This window comes from Staurois parvus, unplaced genomic scaffold (assembly GCF_062004578.1).
Source record: "Staurois parvus isolate SC_StPar_1 unplaced genomic scaffold, SC_StPar_1.0 ptg000114l, whole genome shotgun sequence".
Taxonomy (NCBI): Eukaryota; Metazoa; Chordata; class Amphibia; order Anura; family Ranidae; genus Staurois; species Staurois parvus.
Genome location: NW_028317910.1, coordinates 2,823,397 through 2,850,539, shown reverse-complemented (window position 1 = coordinate 2,850,539; position 27,143 = coordinate 2,823,397). Strand labels below are relative to the sequence as shown.

The window sequence follows — 27,143 nt, the reverse complement described above, 5'->3', positions numbered from 1 at the left end:
TCAGCACGGTGGGGGGGGGGGGGGGCAATTACTGGAACCGATCCCCTGTACGGCACTCTCTGCAGCAGCTGAAAGCTGGCTTCTCTCCTTCCTACTGGATTTCAGCTGCTGCAGAGAGCCATACAGGGGATCGGTTCCAGTAATTGCCCTGCACCCACGACTATCCCTGTACACCAGATTTTTACAGGCTCCCCTGTGTTCCCCCCACCCCCACAGTATTGCCAGCTTCCCTCCTCTCCTTCCCACCGGCAGCTGCAAGCACACAATAGGATCCTTCAGGATGGAGAGTGGGGGAAGGGTCCGGTAAATGTCACATTTTACCAGCCCCTTTCCTGAATGAACACAAGTAGTAATCAGTACGGACCACTCACTGTGTTCATTCATAACTAAAGCATATTAAGCTGTTTTTGGGGGGTGGGAGAGTGGGGCCCTATGATTTTTGGCTGTATGGGGACCTTTGGTTTCTAACCGCAGCCCTGCATACATTGATCACAGCAAAACATTGCAGCGGTCTGGAATCTTAAAGCATTACTAAAGCTAAAAATGTTTTACCATAATGCATTCCTTGCATTAAGGTAAACTTTTTTTTCTATCTCTCTACCCTCCCCTCCCTGTGTGAAGGGGAAGAGGGGAGAATAGATCAGCACTGTGCACAGCTGTAGATCTTCTCCCCTCGCTTCCTCTTCAGAGGGACTCTAATGCAGTGAGAAGGAAGTGGTGGTGGGACCAAGTCTCGCTGTCTGCATGTGTCTATGGAGTGCAGCTCCATAGACCCACAGCTTGGAGCAAGCAGAAAGTGTCTTCAAATCCCCCCCCCCCCCCCCCCCCCATAGGTTGCCACCATACTTCCAGTACAGCCAGCCATAGAAGATAAATTTAAAATTTCTTTCCACTAGGCTTTTTTTTTTTTTATGCCCAAGTCAGTGTTCATGAGGACTAAAGGGCCTATGTCTAGGGTCAATTGGCAAGTAATTACTTTTTTCTTCAATCACATGTAGTAGTTAATGCAGTAAGGGGGGGTGGGTTAAGAAGTGGAAATACAGGAGAAAGGGTGGTAAGGATATCACAAATATGACGGTAATGGGCAGGCAAAGGATATCACAAATATGACGGTAATGGGCAGGCATAGAAATCCAAACTGCAGCCCTGAAGAAAAACAGCGGCGCAAGAGCCTCTGTATAATTGTGGCACCCTGTGGCTTTGTTGTATAACTTTCATGTCTTGACTCTCTCCCTGCAGGTCCAGAGAGCTTCAGAGGAGCCCAATGTGTCCCTAATGGAATGTACGGACATGGGTCATGCCCTGGGAGAGACTTTCCAGTTACCCAGTTTATATCACGGGTAGGGATTTTTACTTGCAAATATTTAACTTGGTGATTAAAATATTCTGGCCTTTTTTAAAGGTTGAATATCGTACTCTTAAAAACAAAGGCTCTTTTAAAAAAATGCTTGGTAATGACAAACTGCAGAGCTCTGAAGGGTCTCCCTTTGAAACGCATCAGCCTCACTTTTGAGAGTTTACCCTCGTGACATGACTCACACTGGCTCTACACTCCCTAGTTCCTTTGAGGATCTGTAATGCTTTTTACATCCTTGTTTGTGAGTGTGCGTATATATTTTATTTAATAAAATCAGAATTACTGAAGTAATGTGCAAGGTTTGTGTGCTTTCTTTTTGCTTCACGTCACATGATGGGGCAAATTTGAGGAGGAAGGCACTGGTGATGAGCCTACCTAGGATGCTTCCAAGGCCCTGGTTAACATTACCAATGCCTTACTCCAGAAATGGCAAAAACAATTTTACTCCAGAAGTAAGAACAAAAATTTAATGAATGTAAGATTTCATATCAACGTGCAGATGCATGCTGGGGTGGCGGTGTTATGTGTTTTTTTTTTGTTTGTTTTTGTTTTTTTTTTGTCTGTGTGTGAAAGGTCAGCTTTAAGCAAAAGCCCTCAAATGCAATGAATTGTTTTTAACTAGTTTAACTTGGCCGGAGGGCGGCTGGTGAAGAAATTTGGTTTAATTGTTTGACTGAACTGCTGACTTTTCTAGGATGCAAATTCCCATCTCTGTCACAAGCGAGGAAGTGTCACTCCTGGTACACGATCTACTGCAAGAAGTGAGTACCAATATTAGTCTGCAACCTAAGATGAAAGTAAAATTAGTCATTGTTCAAGTTACTATTAATCCAATTGGCTAGCTGAACTATTGCGGTGGTCCATAAACTCAGATATTTCAGTAGTGCGTCTATTTATTTTTTTTATTTAGTTTTGCACTGAAAGTAATTACACATTTGAAAATCTGGACTTTTTTTTTTTTGTGTGTGATCGGGTTCATAGTCTGTAATGCACTGCTAGGGATGCTTCAAATACAGTTGCATGTAGTGGTGATCAATGGGACAATTTGTGCAATACCTCATTTGCTATACTGTTTTAAAACAGTGCAATAATTGCTGATTAAAGATAACTAATTTTGCTTTTGTGCTTTTACCTCAATGCTTGTTAATGGTGCTTTATACTGTCTGCAGTAGCTGACTAAAATGTCTTGTGACTTACTACAGACTGGAATGACTCTCAGCTTGCCAGTCCAGAGCGTGAGGAAAGTTTCAACAGTACAGACTCTGGCCAGGGGGATTCTCGCAGCATGACGTCAGTTGACATGTCCATGAGCAACCAAGCTGCCACCATTCTTCCTGTTCATGTCTACCCCCTCCCCCAACAAATGAGGGTTGCCTTCTCTGCTGCCAGGACCTCAAATTTTGCTCCGGGTACCTTAGATCAGCCAATTATCTTCGACCTCTTGCTCAACAACCTGGGAGACACCTTTGATTTCCAGATTGGCCGTTTCATGTGTCCCGTTAATGGCACATATGTCTTCATCTTTCATATGCTAAAGCTGGCTGTCAATGTTCCACTGTATGTCAATCTGATGAAGAACGAAGAGGTAATGGTTTCAGCTTATGCCAATGATGGTGCTCCTGACCATGAAACAGCCAGCAACCATGCTGTCCTACAACTCTTCCAAGGTGACCAGATATGGTTACGGCTACACAGAGGAGCAATTTATGGCAGTAGCTGGAAGTACTCCACTTTTTCTGGGTATTTACTCTACCAGGATTGACTAGGCAGTTTCTTTGAACTTGGCCCAGCAGATGAGCAGATTGGGTAATGGTGAATGGTTGCTTGTTTACCAATGCAGATGTGATTTGGAACTATAAGCCCATCAAAGTATTTTAACTGGATAGGCCAGTGTTTTCATTTGGTCTAAACTTGGATGCAAAGTTTGTCATCCCATAATGCTTTGAATGGTGAAAAGCTTGTTTTTTGTTAAATGATGATTCTGGTGTGTAATAAGGTCTGCTGGTGCTGTATGGAGTTGGACCTGCTTTAAATAAACACTGGTTGCAACATTCTGTCATTCTTGGCTGTTTAATTTTATACGCTAATCAAGAGTGAACAAAAAGTGACAGTAAAGAACTGGTTACTTTCTCAATCTGCTTAAAAAAACATACTTGCATTAAAAAAAAGAAAAACTGGCTTCCCCAGTGGCACCTGGTGTATATGATCAGCTCAGACATTAAATTAACAAATGTTTTATATGTGATTTGCTAAAACAATGAACTTCTGCTGCTCCAGTTTGGTCTGTTTTAAATATACTAATGGATGTACTTCAGTTCATACAGGAAGCTAAGTGCACACTGTTCTGTACTTTGCAATGTGTTTTAAAGAAGTTTAAGCATGGGCATATGTGACAGATATTGCAGATCTTGCACAGATATGCCAATTCTACTTCCAACTATGGAATTGGTGCTAAATAAACTAAATTATGGTGTTTGTGGGTAAACATAAGAAGTAACCTTATTTGCTACCTCCTTGCTGGATAATTGAGCCGTTACATATGCTTTAAAATAAAAAAGCCCTTTTCTAGTTTAAAAAAAACAAACCCAAAAAACAAAATTTCAATTGTGAAAATATATGTTGATCCTGACAGAAATCCATTGCTTTTAACTCGGTGTACTCATCCTCTGCTGCACTTTAAACAAGTTATCAATCATACCAAAGGTATTTGAACTGCAAAAATTTTCCCCCTGTTAGAGCGAAGAAAAGGTTCTGTAATCTACGCTCTGTAATAGAATTTTCAAACATCACTGTGTTCCCACCTGACAGCTGAATGTAGAAGTATTGACGGCAATTAAAAAAAAAAAAATAATAATTTCAAATGGCATGGGGTCCCCCCTCCCATCCGTACCAAGCCCTTCGGGACTGATAAGGATTTTGAGGGGAGCACCCATGCCAAAATTTAAAAAAATGGCATGGGGGTCCCCCCAAAATCCATACCAGACCCTTATCCGAGCATGCAGCCTGGCAGGTCAGGAAGGGAGAAGATGAGCTAGTGCCCCCTCCTAAACCATACCAGGCCACATGCCCTCAACATAGGGGATGCTTTGGGGTGGGGCCCCCCAAAGCACCTTGTCCCCATGCTGGTGGGAGATGAGGGCCTTTTCCCCACAACCCTGGCCTGTGGTTGTGGGGGTCTGTGGGTGGGGGGCGCATGTTGATGGCAGGTGGCCTGGTATGGCTCAGGAAGGAGGTGTATGCCATTTTTTTAAACTTTGCCATGGGGGTTCCCCTCAAAATCCATACCAGACCTGAAGGGCTTGGTATGGATGAAGAGGGACCCCACACTGTTTTTTTTTTTTTTTTTTTTTTTTTTAAATTGCTGGCAATTCTTTTACATTCAGCTGTCAGTGGGGAACCCTGACAGCTGAAACAATGCATGGTTTTCACTACTAAAATACTCATGCGGTATTTTAGTTTTTTTTTTATTGGTGAATTCAAACTTTTTTAAATGCTATGCAGTAAGATGCCGCTTAGTGAATTGTGCCCTGTGTCAGATGTCTAGCGAATTGCACCTAAAATTGGCGGTTCACCTTTGAAATCGTGAAATTTTATAGTGAAGTTGCACAAATTTCAAAGTCGGGCTTGATGGGACTGGGGCCTTAAGAGCGATTTATTCCTTGGGGCAGCAGCTGGTTACAATACTGGCACAGGTGCTCTGATGGATCGGCATACCTGTGCTGTTCCATCAGATCTTTTTGATGAAAAGTGGTGCAAACACTTTTTTTTAATAGTTAGTGGCTTTGTAGAAGCCTGGGTGTGTGTTAGCAAGGTTCCTTTAGGCTACGGGGTGAAGGGCTCTCCAGGTTGTTCCTAGTACCTCCCCCTGCTCTGGAGAAGGTTTTTATAGAGCTGGTGTGAGTATTGGCTGTTCTACTTATTTGGAAATCTGACCAATCCCAGGCAGTGGGCATGGCTGTGTGGGAGATTACCCCTACTGGCCAGGATCTCTTATTGATGGGCTAGTCAGGTGGAAGACTGAGTAAAGAAATGCTGCTGTGGAGCCTGGGTGGGGGCCCCAGAGAAGGAGGGGTGGTCTACTTAGAGGCTGTGAGCTGGAAAGACACTGGTCAGCAAGGGAGGAAGCCAGCCCGGTGTAAGGTCTGAAAGCAGCTTCACCTTCTTAAAGCTACAGGAACTGGACAGTGAGTACGTTTATACCGCCTGGACCTACATGGGAAAGGGCAGTTAGAAACCATACCTAGTTCTCCCTGGGACAGCATTCTTATGCACCTGACTGCCATGAGTATCCCAGGGAAAGGGATTCAGAGACATGAGATTTTCATCTGGGGTCAGAAGAAGGTTAATTGAAGAGGACTGAGTGCTCTTAGAAAGGACTTTGCTGATCCGTTAAGAGACTTTCAACTCCCTTGGCACTGGCTCAAGTCCAGAATTGAATTTTTCTGCCTCTTGCACATAGGAAGTTTGTCCTCCCAAGTTGTTTAAGTTCCACTGGGCATCCCATATTCCCCTAGACCCTGTCCAAGTTGTTTTAACCTCTAAGGCTGGCCATACATTATACAATTTATCTGGAGATTTTTGGTTTAGCTTTACCAAAAACCATATAATAGGAGGACAAACCTAAACAACACTTTCAGTTGTATCCAATTAGGCAGGCCCTTGCACTACACAGTTGAAGGTAAATCTAAAAAAAATTAGGCAGAAAATTGGAAGATAATTGTATAATGTATACAACAAAACAAAGCTCATGGATAGTCTATTGGCTTTGGATGCAAGGGTGGAAAATGTATTGCTTGGCTGTGCAGGAAAATGCTGCCAAAACCAGCAGCCCCCCCACAATAAAAACCAGGATTTTAATCACTTGCCATTCTAGCCAAAACTTAAAACATGTTTGTGATTTTAGTGACCCTTTAAATGTATATGTAGGTAGCTGTGGTGTCTCCCTTGTTGCAAGTGCATACTAGGGCCCAACTTGTGTTCTTGCACAAAAGCCCACTGTATTCTGAACATGTGCCTGACACAATGGTTTCCTATAAAGTGGAGGAGGTTGTCACGAATGCGACATCAGACCCCAGCCCTTCTCACCAAACTCGTGACTGAAGGACTAGCCAATCTAAAACTGTGCTGTCATGTGTGTAACAATGCCACACCTATCACAACAATTTTCCAGCTAATGGACCACAATCTATGTACCGGCAGCCTGAGCGATTGTTACTGGGTCAGGTTAACTATGCAATTAACCCTTCACACTGTCACCACCTCCTTTTTGTACAGAGAAAGGGGAAACTCGGTGATATCAGCTATAACACTAATGGTTGAGGTAATTGTCTGTATAACACGGTCACCGCAGGCCGGTTATAGAGAGGGTTAAACAAACACAGTAGCGCTCTTTTAGAGGCAGGAATTCATAAATTTCAATTAAGAGCTATAGAAACAGTTTAACACTTTCAGAAGGAAAGATTTATTACTGAAAAGTCAAAAAGGGGTGCAATAAAAATATTTACAGAACAAAGATGTTCACACACACTCACACTAACACTAACAGGAGGTTAAAGTACTTGCCAATCAGCCTTGGGTGTGCAGATCAAATTTCAGAGCGAAAGGGCACGGATCTCCTCAGGTGGTACTGATGTTAAAAATGGGAGAATTCTTCAACTTCACTCTCTTAAGCCTGACAGCCCATTTTTTTAGTTCTCCAGCAGGGGGTGTCTCTGAAGGCAAGGACCAATACCCTGTTTAGGGCATGGAGGTCTGGGCGGAAACCTCAACTAGAGCCAAAATCTCTCCTAACTCATATTTTGGCCCATAACTTTCCATCTGCACAAGTGACATTCCACCCGTGGGTAGATTATTATGCAGACACGTCTGAGGATTGATTAGATATAAAATATGAAATTATACACTGCCTGGTTCACGAGATCTACTTTTCTGCTTTCCTATGTATTCGAGACAAGATAGTGACCTACCAAACTGTTCATCTTTTTGTGGCCAATCTGACGATATGTCTGGTTTTTATGGAAGTTTCTCATATTCCAAGATATGAGACATAGGGGGAAAATGGATTTTAACAGGTTATCTGGTCGTGTTTCCTTGAAATGTTCTTTGAACTCCTGGGAAAGCTTGCCTCATCTTATACAAGGTGTTACAATTTACAGGTTCTTTGGACAGCCACGGCTCCCTTGGGGGTCTTATAGCTCATAGCACCCCTGCTGGGCTCTGGCCTGTGACACTTTTAACACACACACACACACATTCTCTCTCTCTCTCTCTCTCTCTCTCTCTCTGCCATATGTCACTGTGCCTCTCAGAGGGAGGGGGAAAGTATAAGGGGAGAAAATGGAGATTCTTAACAAAATGGAGGCTGTGTCCTGCCTCTGGTGCGCATGTTTGCGACAGAGGTAACCGATCTCCCAAGATGCATTTTGAAGGCATTGAGCTGCCTAGGCTGTTTATGACCAAGAGGTGGTGAGAATCCTTTTTTTTTTTTTTTTTTTTTTTCTGCAGTCTGCTGCTTACAGTATTTAAAAAAATATTTACAAACTTGGTAACATAGCATTTAACAGATGCAAATATATATATTCTATTATAGAGCCATGCATGGCCTTTGTCGGTTTGTTTCAACTTTGTGTCCTCTTTGATAACATGACTTTGCCTTTGTTCTTGGTATTTTTTTCTTTACAGCGCCTGAGTAAGAAAACAGTTGAAAATGGTGGATAAGTAATTTTAAAAAGCTAAGTTGACCTTTCTGATCACCTTTCATGTTGTACCTATATTTGGGCAAATTATGAAACTAGGTCAGAGTTTGCAACATGCACTTGCCCCCCACCATGCTCACTTAATCTCAGTTGTTATTCCCACCAGTTCCTGTATTTTTTTTAATTGATTGTAGCTGTGCATGGCTCCTCCCCACACAGCTGCAGACTCTATTCAGGCTCCATGCACACTAGCAGTGGGTTTTTTTCTTCTATGAAGCTCCTAAAAGCTGTTATTAGCATTTTTTTCTGCTCCTAGAAGCTAAAAGTGTTATCCTAAGTGTAACTGCACACTACTTTTAGGCTTTAAGCAAATTTTGAAGTGTCTAGGAGCAGAAAAAAAAATTGGTTTTGTAGTTGGGAGCATTTAGCATTTTTTTCTGATTAAAAAAAAAACTCAACAGCTCTTCACATGTACTGTAAAAATGCTATTGCTCCTAAATGCTACTAAACATGCTATTACCAGCGGTTTTTGAGCTTGCAATAAAAAGCTAGTGTCCATAGTCTTAGACATCTGTAAATGGAAAGACTACTAGTCCCATCTGCTCTCATGTCAGGGGCCACTTGTAGCTCAAGTGTAGTAACAACCTAAACCTCAAATAGTAAAGCTACACCACGAATTTTACATGCTCTTGTTTGATCTCATTAATGAATTTACAAGAGCTGCAATTTAAGGGTGTCTTAATTGTTTCGCATCTATTAAACCCTGCGAATTTGACAACATCCACTCTTGCAGTGGAGTCTAGGGTTGCAGGGGTAAGGTGTGATACTTGATTTTTTTTTTTTTAAATATTCCCTGGCTCCTTCAATCCATAGTACTAATGAGATTTTCCATATAGCATTTGCTATTTTGGATACATGATCCAAATATTGCATGCACTATCCTTTAGTAAAATGTGCCAGGACCTTTGGCAGGGACACTGTCACTTTGCCCTGCACAGGCAAGTTGTGACATTATCTCTTAGAGGACTACAGTTGTTGACCTAGATGCTGAAGACCTTTTCTTAAACATGAATGAGGTAACATACAGATGAAAATGGTGTTTAGTAATTTAGCCTTAAAAGAACAGGATGGAAAAATGGCCTGTCTGATTTACAGACAAGTTGTAGCAAATTAAGAGAGAAACCTGGACTGTACCAGGGGTGGACTGACCATTTGAGCATTTGGGTGCTGCCTGGGGTCAGTAGGGGGCCCCATGAGCTGCCCGGGGTACCTTTTTTTTTTTTTTTTTTTTTTTTTATATATGGGCTTTTGAGTGTGGGCAAGGACACGGGCTCCATGATCCCCTATTGCCCGGGGGCCCCGTGAGTTGTCGGTCCACCCCTGGACTGTACTGATGTGTTCCGAGTAGATTGAACAGTAAAGTGTATTGAACACGTAAACTTTAGAGTAGTGTAACCCATTGAATGGGTGTTAGATGTAGTACTTTAAATTGACATTGGGTGGTGGCCTACCATTCAGCGGCAGAAAAGTCCTTTGGACCTTGTATGCTGAACAGCAGGACTTGAATGGTGAGCAGAGTGCTCAGGGACTGCATTTTCCAGGGGAGGTACCATGTGGGTGGGGGGCATATATACATCAAAAGCCTGGGAGACTAGGGCGGAGAGGAGGAAGTATGTTGTCGAGCTGAACTAGGCCACAGAGCCAGAGTTGTAGAGGGAGAAGGAATGGAAGAAGCTCACTGATTGCCTGTCCTGCCATGTTGTCTAGTGAGGCTATCTGTTAGCAAGAAACCAGACTGGATTCTGAATTGGAACCAGAAAGTCTGTGTGAGGCTGCCATCTGCCTGAGAAGCTGGACCGTTAAAAGCTGCTGAATCATATTGATCGAGTGAGAGTTCCAATTATCCACTAACCGAGTGAAAACGGTTTCATTACCCCAGCTATCTACTTCCATATAGTTGTGAACATTTCATATAGTTTCCTTAGGTTGTGGCCTAGTTCTCCTGGCTGCTTCTATTGAGGGAAATGTGCATCAGTCTCATCATACAAGCTGACTGCAGGACATAGTCACAGGTCAGGACACAGCAGTGCCAACTGAAACAACAAGTTCCCTTTTCCAGCAGCAAACAGGATTTGTAGCAATATGTTATATGCTGTGTATGGCCTCTAGGGGTCTCACTACTTAGATACTGGTACAACTGTGTAATTGCCTCTCTTTGGTTGTAGTTCTTGGGATATACACATGTATAATGGCAGCTATGAGCACCTAATAAAATGTCTGCTATGAACTACAGTGTGTGAGTACCTGAGCAGGATTGACTAACAACATGGTGGCAGCTGGGCACTGGACCTCTGCATAGCAAGTCTTCTGTCTACAAATACAGACCTGCACAGCGGAAGATAAAACTCTACAGATCCTAAAGACTGTCATCTTGAAGGGATGGCCAAAACACAAGCAGCATGCTCCAATGGAGGTTTCTCCATTTTATCACAGAAGAGATGAACTCTCTGTGGAGCATGGAATCATCTTTAAAGGAGAAAGGGCTGTCATACCAAAATCCCTTAGAAGAGACATAGAAAGATTGCAGTCGACTTACTTAGGTGTAGAAGGATGTCTATGTCGTGCATGAGAATGTGTTTATTGGCCTGGAATGAATGACCACATAAAAAAACTTTATAGCACAGTGTGAAATATGTGCATCGTGCAATAAGCAACCGAAAGAGACATTGCAACCACATCCAATTCCAAACAGACCATGGTCAAAAGTGGGAACAGATCTGTTCACGTGGAATGACAAGGAATATCTGGTAACTGTGGACTATTTTTCCAACTTCTGGGAGATAGACTACTTACAGGACACAAGGGCCAAAACAGTAATTAAAAAACTCAAGGCCCATTTTGCCAGATATGGCATTCTGGATATTGTGTTCTCTGACAACGCTGCTCAATTTACATTGGAAGAATTCAAAAAATTCAGGGAGAGGTGGGAATTTGAACACCAGACATCTCCTGGATATCCACAGAGTAATGGTAAAGCGGAGTCAGCAGTAAAAACAGCCAAAAGACTCATGCAAAAGGCAAAACAGGCAGGTACAGAGATATACCTGTCTATACTGGACCACAGAAACACACCCACACAAGGCCTAGACACCAGTCCAGCACAGCGGCTTATGAGTAGACGTACAAGGACTCTCCTACCAACTGCAGGTCAACTACTAAAGCCAAAGCTTGTTGGCAATATTAAAGCCAAACTAACGAAGAATCAAGATAGGCAAGCTTTCTATTATAATAAATCTGCAAAAGATCTGCCTGTTCTCCAGCGCAATGAAAATGTACGGATTCAGCCAATAGGCAAATATGACAAACACTGGAAAAAAAGCGAAGGTTGTACAGAAATTGGGACCACGGTCCTATGAAATTATAACAGAGGAAGGAAGAAGATGGAGGAGAAATCGGAGACATCTGAGAAAAACACAAGGAGATGATACAGGGCCCTGGGAACAGTATATGGACACTCAAAGCGATGAGACTATGAATACCAGCAACAAAGAAACAGGGACTGCTGAGGAGCATAGGGAGGTCTCTAGGCAGAGAGAGACAGTCCCAGAAAATAGACTGCCAGAATCAGAAGAACACCAAGATTTCTGTGAAGAAACCTCATATGTTACGTGAGCTGGCAGAACAATCAGAAAGCCGGCTCACCTCAAGGATTATATCTAACTTTTATAGCTATGTTCTACTTCACCAATTTGTGTTTGTGATATTTCATTGTTCTTTTATTTAAAAGAGAAAGGATGTAGCAATATGTTATATATCTGTGTATGGCCTCTAGGGGTCTCACTACTTAGATACTGGTACAACTGTGTTATTGCCTCTCTTTGGTAGTAGTTCTTGGGATATACACATGTATAATGGCAGCTATGAGCACCTAATAAAATGTCTGCTACGAACTACAGTGTGTGAGCACCTGAGCAGGATCGACTAACAAAACAGGATTTCTACTGCTGTTTCCCTCGGCCTATGACAAGCAGAGAGAGTTATCCTTTCCTATAGACATTTATGCCTAGTGTAACCTTTCACCATTTCAAGTCTGCCTTTTATCTAGTGCCTTAAAGGGCACTTTATTATTATTATTATACAGGATTTATATAGCGCCAACAGTGTGCACAACGCTTTACAAAATGAAGGTAGACATTACAGTTACAATATAATTTGGTACAAGAGGAAACAGAGGGCCCTGCTCGTTCGAGGTCACAATCTAGGAGGAAGGGTTGAGTGATACAAAGGTAATAGCTCTGGGGGGGGTGAGCTGATGGAGGAAATAAATGGTGGTTTATTAGGTAGAAGTAGGATAGACTTCTTTAAAGAGAGGTTTTCATGTATTGTCTAAGGGTGGATTGATTAGGAGACAGCCGGACAGATTGGGATAGAGAATGCCATAGGATGGGCGAAGCTCAGGAGAAGTCCTGCAGGCGAGCATGGGAGGAGGTGACATGGGAACTGGAGAGCAGAAGGTCTTGGAAGGATCGGAGAGATCGGTTTGGTTGATATTTTGAGACCAGGTTGGTGATGTAGCTGGCGGCAGAGTTGTGGATGGCTTAGTAAGTTGTTGTTAGTATTTTGAATTTTATTCGTTGGGCGAGTGGAAGCCAGTGGAGGGATTGGCAGATAGGTGTAGCAGACACTGAATGGTTGGTAAGGTGGATGAGCCTGGCAGCAGCATTCATGATGGACTGGAGGGGAGATAGCATATGGAAAGGTAAGCCAATGAGGAGGGAGTTGCATTAGTCAAGCTGAGAGATTACCAGGGAGTGCATTAGGAACTTTGTTGTATCATTGGTTAAAAAGGAACGTATTCTGGAGATTGTTGTCAAGTGAGAGGAGAGGAAATCCCCTCTAAGTTCCCATGCACGCTTTTGTGCTGAAATAATGCATGCCTTATTTTGGGATTTGATCAGAATCTCATTCCAATGAGCCTTCCTGATGGATGTGTGGTGTATTATTATTATTATTATTTTTTTTTTTTATATTTGGCCCACTCTGCCTCCTGCCACAGTTCTCACCTAGGTGAGAATGACATCATCCTGCAATATCAGGGAATATACCAGGAGGCATCACAATGCTGGAAGAGGGTAGACCCAGCAATATGTCATCAGGGGGACTGACTGTACGAGTGTAGAAGAAACGGCCAATTCAAGATGCCTAAAGCAAAACGAAGATAGTGCAGGACGTGGTGTGCAGCAGTGGATCAACAGATCATAAAAAAGCATAATGCTGGTTTTGTTGGGCTTGTCCATATCTTTTTATGGACAACTCATCATAAAAGGTGAGAGGGGATAAAAAAAAATAAGGGTAACATTTTTAAATTTGAAGAGCTTATTTATGCTTGTCTCATACTTACAAAAAATGATTAGCAGTAACGGTAAAGTCAATCCAAGTATAATAGTTGCTCTGATAATATTGGATAGAGGACTGGACTGGGGTTTATGATGTGCGTTCCTCTGAAAGACAAAGTTAAAGTATTTAGCTGTGAAATTAAATATTTCTATAGAACACATCTTACGTAATGAAACCAACCTTGTTTGTTCCCACATCCTGTGCTGCAGAGGTGATCTTGTTCTCTTTAGCAAGACTGTTCTGAAGAAGAAAGAAATGTTTCCTTTTTAACTCTTTCCTCTGCCTCTAACAACCCCCCCCCCCCCCCCCCCCCCCCCGCCAAAAAAAAAAAAAAAATTAACATGCTAATATATTTCACTAAACATTTTCATTACATACTTTTTTTTTTTTTTTTTTTCCCCTGTGCCTCTATGCAAGGGAGACAGATCCATTGAGGAGATTTATCTTCATTTCCTGTCCCTTTGCCAAGAGAGTGGGGGTGGTAATCCTTCTAAAATGAGGGAAATCGCTGGTTGTCACGAGAGCTAGTGTCTACATGCAAAGATTTTAGTACTACTCTGTGTTTAGGCCGATACCTTGTGGTTTCGCCCACTGTTCCTGTGTGATCCCAGGCTTGTCAGTGACTTCAGCCTGGGTGCGATTTGGACAGGAATTGCATTGCATGCCTTTCTTTGCAGTACAATTTAAGCCCATTCATTTTCTATGGGTTCAAATTGCACTGCAAATGTATCGGTACTCCGTATTGGCGAGTACTTGATGAAAAGTAACGGTAATCATACTCACTGGTTAAAAAAACAGGTATTGGTACAACCCTAGTATTTTCTTTCACTCAGTGACAATGGTAAACAGAGCAAACGTAAATGGAGTAAATCTCCCTAACAGGGGCACAGACAGATTAAAACACCTGGCAGGCTTTTATTGCTATCTTCACTCTATCCCAAATTTAAAAATATGTTTTGCCTTTTCAAATTACATTAACATGTTTAAAAAGTATGAGATTTTAGTGAAACCAAAAGTCATTTCCAATCTCCTTTTTAAAGGGGCATTATGGGTTTTCCAAATGGTAATTAACTGAAAATCATAATGTGCAGCAGCATAGGACTACAATGGGAAAAAGACAGTAGTCTTCAACTGGGCTTTAACTGAAAGCTTAACTTTCTTTACTTTGGTACTAAGTCTAGCCCAACAGTCTAATGACAGTGGCCAATAAGGGAGAGGGTGGGCAGGCCAGACTTGGGGTACATTCACATCTGCAAATGCACCCCAATTAGATGCAAGAACCCCAGTAGGGGCTCCCCCAATTAGCTGTGGGAGGCTGCAGACTCCCACAACTAATCGTGGCTGCTAGCATTTAATTGCTCATGTCCTCCAGGGCCAATCACTCACATGTGATCACAGGATGAGAAATTACATGCAAGTGGCCACAATTAGCTCAAGAGGTGGCAGCCTTCTATTGCTTTCAATAGGACTGCCTCTTGCAGCTATTTGCAGGAACCCCTGCTGGCATTTTGACTTCCAACCTGAATGTGGATTCCTTCACAGGTGTGAAAGCGCCCTTAGCTATTAGATGAGGAAGCCAAGTTTTTTGTGAAACTAGCTTCAAAAGGAAGTTCTAAGGCATATTTTTGTACAAATAAAGGTAATAGATGTCACCTTGCTCGGTCTGCTACTAGGCAGGACATTTAAAAATGGCTGAAAGATCTATCTTTAAAAGTTTTTACACTGTAGTCTGTGATAAAAATTTTACATACCAAATAATGAAATCTGTCCTGGCAGAACTATATTTGTAAGGAAAGAAAAGTGAATAACGACTCAGCCAATTGTACTCACTATGCTCGGTGTCAAGTCTGTTCGCAATGATGGAGGGTTTGATGTTACTTCCTCTTCATGGGTCTGCTTCTAAAAAGGAACAAATTATACTTCTATATTTATCCTATGGTTTATTTTCTACATATATATAAAGATTATCTTTACTTGCATTTTATGGTTTGGCCGCAAACCTTTCTTTCTCTAGTCATCTTCCAGGACTTCCCTCCACTCCTCAGTTCTTGATTGTGTTTCCCTGGCAGCAAAACATTTGTTTGTTTTTTTTCTTGGACCTAAGGCTGTGGACTGGAGGTCCTCCCTGGAGGGTAGGAGCTGAGCAGGGGAGGCAGGGGCGTATTTGCCGTGAGGAAAACAAGGCATGGGAGAGTGGGAACTCAATCCCGAGGCCTTTTTTCAGATAAGTCAGGTCTTTGGCTGCCCAGAGATAGACCTTTTTGCCTACAGGAGAAACAGGAAAGTGAAACGGTATTTCTCCTTGGCTCGGTAACAGGGATCCAAAGGCCTGGACGCATTAGCACAGGATTGGGATATCGAGCTGGCATATGCTTTCCCCCCTCTTCCGCTGAGCCTGCGGGTACTCCAGAAGCTGGAGTGATCAGTATGCAGACTGATCCTGCTGGCCCCGTGGTGGCCAAGAAGGGCCTAGTTCACCACCTTGAAGAGGTGGGCCATAGTTCCCCCGCAGCGTCTCCCAGTCAGGAGCGATCTCCTACTGGGACCAACTCTACACCCCAATCTGGAATTCTTTCTACTCTTATCAGTAGGAAACAGGTCACCAGAAAAATATATGCCAAGGTGTGGAGGGTGGTTTCCACCTAGTGTCAGGAACAAGCAGTTCGCCTTCCCATGGTCTCGGTGATTCTGGACTTTTTCCAGGCAGGGGTGGAGAAAGGTATAGCATTAGCTACCCTAAAGGTGCAGGTGGCAGCCCTGTCAGTCTTTCTGGATCAAAGACTTGCATCAGAGCCCCTAGTTAAGATATTTCTGCGGGCCAGGGAGGGAGAGACCCCAGTTAAGTTACATGCTTTTCTGGTTTGGAATCTGACCTTAGTATTAGAGGCTTTGACCAAGCCACCGTTTGAGCCAGAAGCACAGATTTCAGTTAAAAATGTATCCTTTAAGTTAGCCTTCCTGTTAGCCATTACAAAGGCAAGAAGGATAAGTGACCTACATAGCTTGTCAATCAAGGAACCCTTCCTGGTGGTGTTAGAGGACAGGGTTGTACTTAGACAGGACCCTCTGCATTTGCCCATAGTGGCCTCAAGGTCTCATAGGATGCAGGAAATTGTCCTACCATCTTTCATCTCTCAGGTGTGCTGTCCTGGAAGATTTCCCAGAAACACTGTTACCGGTAAGTGTAACTGGTACTTATCTGAACTCTGGGCAAATTGATAAATACATGGTTCAGATGCATGTGTGGTAACTGTATTACCTGCCAGAGGATTTGTAATTTTGTGCAGAAAGACTTGTGATCCGACCAAGCAGCAGGATCAGGTCCTCACTTTCCACTGCAGCAGCAATGCACCTTAAAGCGGAGCTCCACCCAAAAGGGGATGTTCTGCTTTAAGGACTGCTCCCCACTCCTCATTAAGGATTGGCACCTTTTGGGGAGAGCGGGTACCTGAATTTGACAGGTACCCGCTCCCACTTCTGGTCTGATTGCCTAGGCGATCAGAAACGGAAGGTGCCCTCCCTCCCTGTAGTCTTTTGGGACATGTGACAGGTCCCAGAAGACGACAGGACCATTTACAAAGCGCAGCGCTACTCGCGCATGCGCAGTGGGTACCCAGCTGTGAAGCCACAAGCAGTCACAACCGGGTGCTCACACTGAAGATGCTGGCCTCCTGGAATACAGGACGGCCGGTGAAACAGACGGCGGGGGACACACCATGGGACCGAGGGACAGGTAAGTAGCTGTTTTTTAAAAAGTCAGCAGCTACAGTTTTTGTAGCTCCTGACTTTTATTTTTTGACAGGGTGAGTGGAACACCGCTTTAACAACACAGTCCTAAGCTGTGGATTGGACCTTGAAGCACAAGATTAGGTCATCCCTCTGCTCACTCTTCTCCCTCCACCTGTCAGCTCATGTGAATGTAGCAGAACTTCATTGACTGCTAGTGCTGCCCCTTCCTCTTCCACTTTATATTGTCTGTTAGCTTGTTTCATCTCTCCAAGAACAACAAAAACATTCAACTGAACATATAACATTTTTAGGTGTTCCATGCAGAAGTGAATAAATACCTTTATCTTGTGTACAATCTTTGAAAGGGCACTCTGCGGTTGACCTTCTGGATGGTAGACTTGAGATATCTTTGGTTCATCTATTTCAACAACAAGTCTGAAATGATCAGTGTGTGAATAAAAACAATAATAAACCAAGAACATTTTGTGAAAATGTGTTTGACATGCTCCTAATTTTTTTTATATCCTAATCCTTTCATTTTTCTAATGTTTCTTCTCTGTTTGGCTCGGTAACCTCTATGTTCTTGGAATTTCTGCAAACAGCCCAAAAACACACCATTGGGGTCAGTGGTATCAAACCGACTGAACCATAGAATAAGTACTTGTTTGCTTGTATGGTTATGCCAAGTGTAAATTCATTTGGGAGGTGGAAGCAGTGACAAATGTTGATTTACATGTGCTCTATGCAATGTTTAATACGTTAGCCATAGAGGAGATGCCGAGAGTAATGGGCCTGGGCCTAAGTTCTGGTTTGTAGACAACTTATCAGGGACCGAAGCTGACAATCTTAAATTAGACTCTAAAAATTGGAATACCTGTATCTGAGTCAGACAACATATGGCTGATTTGAGCTTGTGAAACTTTGGGTATTTACAACAAGTTGTTTTTTTAACAAAATGCACCAAGCCCCTTACCACTGCTACATTAGAATGGTGTTACAAGTTGACTAAGTTGTTGTGAATACCTAGGAACGTATTTTGTTAAATTCTAAAACAGTACTTCTACTTGTGGAACCTATTCACATATTAAAGCAATGTTGTTGCTGCTGCAGCTAATCCCAATACAGTACAGTTAAATTATGGACCATCCCTTTTATATGTTCTTTTGCATAGTGTATACACTATATTGGCAAAAGTATTGGGACGCCTGCCTTTACACACACATGAACTTTAATGACATCCCAGTCTTAGTCCGTAGGGTTCAATATTGAGTTGGCCCACCCTTTGCAGCTATAACAGCTTCAACTCTTCTGGGAAGGCTGTCCACAAGGTTTAGGAGTGTGTCTATGGGAATGTTTGACCATTCTTCCAGAAACGCATTTGTAAGCTCAGGCACTGATGTCGGACAAGAAGGCCTGGCTCGCAGGTGCTGATGCCTTAAGAGTTCCCTTCGCTGGAACTAAGGGGCCAAGCCCAACCCCTGAAAAACAACCCCCCACCATAATCCCCCCTCCACCAAACTTTACACTCGGCACAATGCAGACAGGCAAGTACTGTTCTTGCAGCTGCCAAACCCAGATACATCCATCGGATTGCCAGACAGAAACATGATTCGTCACTCCAGAGAACACATCTCCACTGCTCTAGAGTTCAGTGGGGGCGTGCTTTACACCACTGCTTCTGACTTTTTGCCATGCACTTGGAGATGTAAGGCTTGGATGCGGCTGCTCGGCCATGGAAACCCATTCCATGAAGCTCTACGCACTGTTGCTGTGCTAATCTGAAGGACACAAGAAGTTTGAAGGTGTCTAGCTATTGACTCTGCAGACAGTAGGTGACTTGTGCGCACTGTGCACTTAAATATGCACCAACCCCACTCTGTCACTTTACGTTGGCCTGTTGTTCCTGGTTGCTTCCACTTTGTTATAATACCACTAACCGTTGACCGTGGAATATTTACTAGCAAGGAAATTTCATGGATGGACTTATTGCACAAGTGGCAACCTATCACGGTAATATAGTGTGTGTGTGTGTGTGTATATATATATATATATATATATATATATATATATATATATATACATATACACACACACACAATCTTCCTTGCAGCATTCTGCCCCGCCGGCAGATTATCTCCCTGCCTGCAGATTCAGAGTGAGAGAAAAGTGCTTCCACACCCCTTTTATAGGAAAAACTGCTCAGTGGGACAGTGCGAACAAGATGACTAGGTGTGCCCAGGCACATCTATGCACTTTTTACATTTCAAGGGGGTCTATTTATAAATGGTTTCACACAAAATCACACAACTTTCATTCAACAACTCTCCCTGCACCCGCTGTCACATTTTGAATTGAATACATTTGTACAGGGCTTCGCTTGCACAGCTGCGTCATTAATTCACAGGGATTTGTGAATGAGATAACTACAAGTCCCATCTTCCACTGCAATAGACAGCTTGTAGTTCTCAGTTAATTGCAAGGGTGCCCATAGTAGTTCATTCACAAGCCCTGTAGCTTTCAAACCAACAGCCCATACAAAAGTATGGGCAGAAAGCTGTACGACTTGTCTGGAGGAGCCTAACACTGCCCCTGTAAACCACTGATTGTGGTTGCAAAGCTCTGCAAGCTTTTTTTCACAAAAGTGAACTTCACCTTTAAACCTGAATTTCAGGTATGGATTTTTTTGTATAGTTACATTGGTCCAGCTTGGATAAATGTCGGTATTCATATGCCATTCCTGTGGGACCACTATGGATGTGGAGAATCACTTCCACTACTACAGTGATCGCTGTTGTCCTTCAGGCCCCGGTGCCAAAAGGCTATCCTGTCTCATCAGAGACAAAGGGGGTCACTTGCTCTGCACTGGAGCCATTTAAAGAATACCTTGCACACTTTTCTCAATTCATGAAAAGTGTTTTCTGATTGAACTAGGTAGAGATTGTGAAGGTACTGCCCTGCCTTTCAGCTTTGAAAGTTAGTAAATAAACTATTTTAGTTTCTCTTTTAAACATTTTAAGTACCTGAAATAAGTACCTGAAATAAATAAACATGAAGTCAGGGCTCACCCTCTTGTATTTCCACATCTATGTTATTCTTCAGGTCATTAAACCATCCTGGAATCTCCACACGACAGCAGTACCTTCCGGCGTCCTCCATGGTCACACCAGTGATGGTCAGTGACACGTCTCCATTCCCTACATCACCCATCAGCTGGTATCTATCTGTTTTCTTCCAGGCTACTTTGTTGTCACTAGTCTGGAGGATCACATTGTTACAGTAGGACAATGGACAGGACCCCCTGCCCCAGCATACAGAATGTGGGTATTGATAATATGTGTAAGAGCATGGTATGGTTATGGTGTCATCTGCTAATTCACAAACAGGAATGCATAACCATAGGAGACCTGTAGAGACAGAGGAGAGCTCTAGTCAGAATACAAGGAAAGTAGAAGAAATCCAATATAATTTCAAACTAAAGATAACTCTATTTTAAAGCTTTGACATACAGTTGCAAGAAAAAGTATGTGAACCCCTTGGGATTACGTGGAGTTTTGCATGAATTGGGCATAAAATGTGCTCTGATTGTCATCTAAGTCACAACAATAGAAGAACACAGTCTGCTGAACATAATACTACACAAACATTAGATGTTGCCATGGTTTAATTGCACATAACATGTAAACATTCACAGTGCAGGGAGGAAAAAGTATGTGAGGCCCTAGCTTAATGACTTCTCCCAGAGCTAATTGGAGCCAGGAGTGAGCCAACCTTGACTCCAATCAGTGTGATGATATTGGATGTGTTGCTGACAGCTGTCCTGCCCTTAAAAAACACACACCTGTTTTGGGTTTACTGGTTTCAAGAAGCACTGTCTGATGTGAACCATGCCTCGCAGAAAAGAGCTCTCAGAAGACCTACGATCAAGAATTGTTGACTTGCCTGAAGCTGGAAAGGGTTACAAAAGTATCTCCAAAAGCCTTGATGTTCATGTGTCCACGGTAAGACAGACTGTCTACAAATGGAGAAAATTTAGCACTGTTGCTACTCTCCCTAGGCGCGGTCGTCCTGTAAAAATGACTGCAAGAGCACAGCGCAGAATGCTGCATGAGGTAAAGAAGAATCCCAGAGTGTCAGCTAAAGACCTACAGAAATCTCTGGCACATGCTAACATTTTTGTTGACACATCTTCAATAAGGAAAACATTAACCTCCCTAGCGGTATGATTATTTCATATTTTTGGTGCTGAAAGCGGTACCATTATTTTGCATGGAAATATGTAGTTTTTTTATTGTAGGCTGTAATTTTTAGGAATAACTCACTGAAATCTGTCTGAACAAGAGTCTAAATCATACATTTAATTCAATAATATAATCAAACCAAAAACACTGCAATTTGAAATATTTCTGGAGTGCTGTGGTGCCTGGAGGATCTGTGAGAGGGATCCATTATTGCTCTTTGATCCGCAAGGGTCGAAGTGATGAGGTGAGAGGCTAATCCAGAAGGTGGTTGGATTCACAAGTTCTATCTACACTCAGATACCTGCACGATTTGTTTCACCTGTGGTCACTTTATAATATTATTGGAAACACCGTTTACATTTTTTCACCTTTAACATCTATATATTGGACTTTTTTTTGCGCCTAATAAGTAAATATTATTTCACTTCACATTTGCACGTGTGATGTAACTATATGTATGTGTAATTTATGCACATGCGTATAGATTCAAGTTTTTGTTTTTTCATCTTTTGGGTGTTTGATTTGATGATTTTTGTTATTATCAAGCACTTATCTATTTATTTCCATATTATTGTCACTATATTGGATTTGTGTCATTGGATTCCACATTCACTTTAATTTGAATGTAGCGCAGCATTTATATGGTTTATATTCACTTGATCACTGGTATATGATTTAATGCTAGCAGCTGTTTGGGGTTCATATATTTAATTTGTTTAATTGTTTAAACACAATATTTGGAGCGCAGGAGGGTCACACCACTATTGCTATTATCATTACCTTTTTCTCCCGCTAGCTCACAATGGAGGTGTTTAATTTTTTAGAAAATAGGTCTATCAATATAGAGGACATTTTCAGTAAAACTCCGCATGAGCCCATAGGTGATTTAAATACACTATATAGAAGATTGGGTCATGTAATGGAGAAAAAGGTCAGACTATGGTGGGACATGGTCACCCATGAAAAATATCTTAAAGAGAGATTAGTCCCAAGAAGATTAAGATGGGATGTGCCCATTAGTGATGGTTTGATAGACCAGGAATCAAAAAATGAATGGTTTGACTTTTTTCAAGAAAAGGGTTTGGAATTAATGAGATTTTTATTAAAACGCAAACAGAGAAAACTAAGAATTTTAGAGACACAAATTTTAGAGATTAAAGAAAAGATGGAACCACATAAGGAATCTCCAGAAATGGTTAATCTTGCTAAAAGATTAAATAAAGATTTGGAGAAGGTTGATGTAGAAGTGAAAAATAAAAAGATGAAAAAATATCAAAGGGATATGAATGATTTCAGTAAAGACCAAGTCTTTAAATGGCAATCTTCAGGTGTAGAATCAGAATGTAGTTCAGCTGACACTACTCCCGTTAAAGAAGTACGTGTAGAACCTATTAAGGGACATACGAATGATCATCCAAAAGAAGTTAGAAGTCAGGATAAAGGGAATTCTCAAAAGAATCATCCCAAAGGAGATAAGGGACACCAGACACCATACAATGGATGGAGACCTAAGAATGGTGGTTCGTTTCATAATAAACCACAAGGGAAAAATAATGGACATGGTAAATCCTATCGTCCACCTTATAGACCTTATTATCCCAAACCCAATCATTATTATCAACAGCCTTATGGCCCTCCTTATTTCCCTAGACAGGATGATAGACCCTTTTACCCTAGAAGTCCTAGACAGGACAATAGGCCTTACTATCCCAGGAGTCCTAGACAGGATCAACTAGGATGGCAGGGATCACGGTATGAAGGGAGGAGTCCCATCCCGGTTTATAATAGATATGAACCATTGGATTATGATTACCAACAGAGGAATTTTTTAGGGAAGGAGGGTGGGGAGAGAAGTCCCCGGAAAGAAGTATGTGCCAATTCAAGTCCCGGAAGACAAGAGGGTGTAGAGCAGGACGGAAGGTCCAAGCGAAAAAGAGAGTAGTAGGAGAGGGTATTTTTAATATTAGTGGTACTACACTCACCAAGGAAGAAATTCTCGTATTGGATAAGGGATTGAAGTTTGCCCCTCCAAAACCAGCTAACAAATTTGATATTTTTATAGACTTACAGAAATTCATCAGAAAGATTAACATCAAAAAGTACTTTATGGGTCTGTCCAGTACTAGGAATATGACTAATAATGCACCAGTTAGTAATATTCAACATACTCGATTAAGGAATAAATCCTTATTTAACCCTCAGATTAGTAATAACTGTCAAATAGAATCTTTTAAAAAAATGGTAAGCCAAGATTTGGAATCCCTCAAACTCCCTAGGTTTCGGCCTAATATAGACATGCAAAAAGGAATTAAGATGTTAACACAAAGAAATGACATAGTGGTCAGGCCGGCCGATAAGGGAGGGGGTATTGTGGTCATGTCAAAGAATTATTATTTGGAAGAACTGGGTACCCAATTAAGTGATAATAATACCTACGAAGTAATTAAGAAGGACCCTACGATTAAATACAAGAAAGATCTAGAAAGGTTGATTAAAAGAGGATGTGAGAAAGAGTATCTGAGTAAAAAAGAAGCCAGATATCTTGTTCCTGAAATGTGCAGAATTCCCATTATCTATACTATCCCGAAAATCCATAAAAATAGTATTTGCCCTCCGGGACGTCCTATAGTTAATGGGATTGGATCTTTAATGGCACGATTAGGGCAATATGTGGATATGTTTCTCCAACCATTGGTGAGATCAACTAGGTCGTATCTGAGAGATACCAAGCACCTAATCCAATTGTTGGAGAATGTAGATGGTAATGATGTGATCTTGGCAACAGCTGACGTCTCATCGTTATATACGATCATTGGTCATACAGAAGGGATGGAAGCTACGGAATGGGGTTTAAGAAAATATGGAAATCTGAAAAGAGGGCAGAGAAAATATATTTTGGACTGTTTAGAATTTTGTTTAAAACATAATTACTTTTGGCATATGAACGTGTTTTATAATCAAATTAAGGGTGTAGCCATGGGAGCCCGTTTTGCTCCCAGTGTGGCAAACATGTTCATGGCACACTGGGAAGAGATTGCAGTTTATTTGAGTCCTCCGAAAGAGCTTATTTTGGTTAAAAGATATATAGATGATATCATAGTAATATGGAAGGGAAGAGAAGAGGATTTATTATGTTTCTGTGAGAATTTAAATAGGAATGATAAAAATATTGTTCTTACATGGGAACATAGTCGTGAGCGGATTAGCTTCCTAGATTTAGATATTAACATCATACAAAACAAAATCATCACTAAGACATTCTTTAAGAGTGTTGATAGGAATGGATACATTCCTCGAGACAGTTGCCACTTCCCGCCGTGGTTATTAAACATACCTAAAGGTCAAATGATTAGACTCAGGAGAAATTGTACGATGCAGGAGGACTTTATGAGTCAAGCACAAAATTTAGGCCAGAGGTTTAAAGCCAAAGGTTACCAGCAAGATTCTATTAGTAACACGATCCAAGAAGTTGGGAACACAAATAGAGACGTGTTGTTGGTAGATCGAGAGAAAAATGAGGAACAGAAAGATCAGCTTGTAATATGTTTAGACTTCAATGTCCATTATAAGAAAGTGGAAACTATCTTTAGAAAAAATTGGTCATTATTGAAAGCTGATCCGGCCCTGAAAGAGATAATATCAGATTTCCCCGTTTTCAGATATAGAAAAGCCCCATCATTAAGAGACAAAATCGTTAAAAATGTTCTTGATCCACCCAATAAAAAGAATGTCACCTTTCTGGATATAAATGGGTTTTTTCCATGTAGAACTTGTTATGCGTGCAAAGCTACAAAAGGCAAGAATAAGAAATTGATGACTTTTTCTTCATCTGTGAGCAAGAAAGAATTTAAAATTGAAGAATGTATTACTTGTAGGACAGAGGGAGTTGTGTACGCGCTGCAATGTAGTTGCGGAATGCAATATATAGGGAGAACTAAACGACCACTTTGGGTCAGGCTCCGGGAACACGTACAAAATATAAAGAAGGGGTTCCCGAAGCATAGCGTCTCTAAGCATTTTGCCAAGTGTCACAACAAAGACCCTAGTGAATTAAAATTTTGGGGTATTACAAAATACAAGAGACATTGGCGAGGCAGTCATAAGGTGCGTACTTTGAGCCAATTAGAATCCAAGTGGATTTATAGTATGCATACTTATTTCCCTAATGGTTTGAATATCGAGTTTGATGTAAATTGTTTTATTTCTGATTTCTGAGGTAATTTGAGATGGTGCTATGGGTGTAGATTTTTTATAATTTTTGATTATGTAAACTCATGCTTTCAGATAGTATATATGTGTGTGAGTTTATTCGGAGTTGTCCTTTATGCGCTGGTGAAGGATGTAGCTACCAAGTAAAAGCAAAATTCTCTGTTCTATATAAAGATATTTTAAAAATAATTAAAATATTCTCATTAATAAAATATTCAAATATTCTTTTATTTAATTTTAATATATTTTATGATTATTCAATTTGTAGGATTATATATATACGTATGCGTCCTTATATGCAGAAGTATATGTATATTTCCGGTTAATGTCAATTATATTTATATAATAATAGGTACGGGCTGCTTATAGGCATACATAGTTAGAGATCATTATAGTTTGGTCTACAATTATGTGAGATATGGTCCTTTCTTTATATATTTTTATATTTTTTAAATAACAAATTAAAATATTTTAAAAGGGAATGGGTATTAGGTTGTTTTTGTTTAATATAATTAACATTGCAGTTTGGTACATTATTATATTTTTCCCTGTGTAAATGTGCCCACTGCAGAATTGGTATATATATTTTTGCTAGGTTTCTTTGGTGCATCATTATACACTCTTCGTTTTTCTGTGTAAATGTGCCCATTGTAGATGTAAGTCTGGCATTCTTGCATAATAGTCCCCAGTGGTCTTCAGTTTAATGGCTGCAGGAAGTATCGTTGCGATTAGGCTGAATGGAATATTGATGTGGGTGGTTCCTTCTATCCTGGCCGGGTATATAAAGAGCTATCGTCACTGTGATTGACAGCCCTGATGAAGTCACGTGATATTGTGACGTAACGCGTCGGCGTAAGCGCGGTGACGTATTTCCGGCATGGCGGCCATCTTGGTACACCTGTTATTCAGCTGTACACCCAACAAACACAGATATATCCTCATCTGAGAGCATGAGGGTCTCATGTGGACTGGCTGCTATGTAAGTGGAATTTTTTACCAACAAGTTTTATGTTCCTATGTTCCTATGGTATAATAAATATGCTACACTATGGGAGGATTCCTCTTTTTGTTCTGAGAGATTGATATTTCATCTATACCTGGAGAAGAGTTTAAGTGGGAATATTGAATTCTGAAAAGCGTTTCTGGAGTGCTGTGGTGCCTGGAGGATCTGTGAGAGGGATCCATTATTGCTCTTTGATCCGCAAGGGTCGAAGTGATGAGGTGAGAGGCTAATCCAGAAGGTGGTTGGATTCACAAGTTCTATCTACACTCAGATACCTGCACGATTTGTTTCACCTGTGGTCACTTTATAATATTATTGGAAACACCGTTTACATTTTTTCACCTTTAACATCTATATATTGGACTTTTTTTTGCGCCTAATAAGTAAATATTATTTCACTTCACATTTGCACGTGTGATGTAACTATATGTATGTGTAATTTATGCACATGCGTATAGATTCAAGTTTTTGTTTTTTCATCTTTTGGGTGTTTGATTTGATGATTTTTGTTATTA

At 41.3% G+C, this 27,143-nt stretch overlaps 2 protein-coding genes across 2 annotated transcripts in view; one reads left to right on the top strand and one right to left on the bottom strand.

Moving 5' to 3' along the window:
* The window catches only part of CAPRIN2 (caprin family member 2), a 62,106-nt gene extending 58,690 nt beyond the window's left edge, over positions 1 to 3,416 (top strand). The window contains exons 19-21 of the mRNA XM_089671678.1: positions 1,240 to 1,340; positions 2,052 to 2,118; positions 2,560 to 3,416. Of these exons, the coding sequence (XP_089527804.1) occupies positions 1,240 to 1,340; positions 2,052 to 2,118; positions 2,560 to 3,119 (728 nt within the window). The 3' untranslated portion in view covers positions 3,120 to 3,416. The remainder of the gene's footprint in view (positions 1 to 1,239; positions 1,341 to 2,051; positions 2,119 to 2,559) is intronic.
* Positions 3,417 to 6,794: 3,378 nt separating this feature from the next.
* On the bottom strand, positions 6,795 to 20,580 carry LOC149467371 (uncharacterized). The gene is made up of 6 exons (XM_089671878.1): positions 20,244 to 20,580; positions 17,517 to 17,596; positions 15,280 to 15,348; positions 13,630 to 13,689; positions 13,454 to 13,553; positions 6,795 to 8,041 (listed from the first exon to the last, which is right to left on the bottom strand). Exons 1-6 carry the CDS (start codon positions 20,383 to 20,385, stop codon positions 7,941 to 7,943), a joined length of 552 nt encoding a protein of 183 aa, XP_089528004.1. The 5' UTR covers positions 20,386 to 20,580; the 3' UTR covers positions 6,795 to 7,940.
* Positions 20,581 to 27,143: the final 6,563 nt, after the last annotated feature.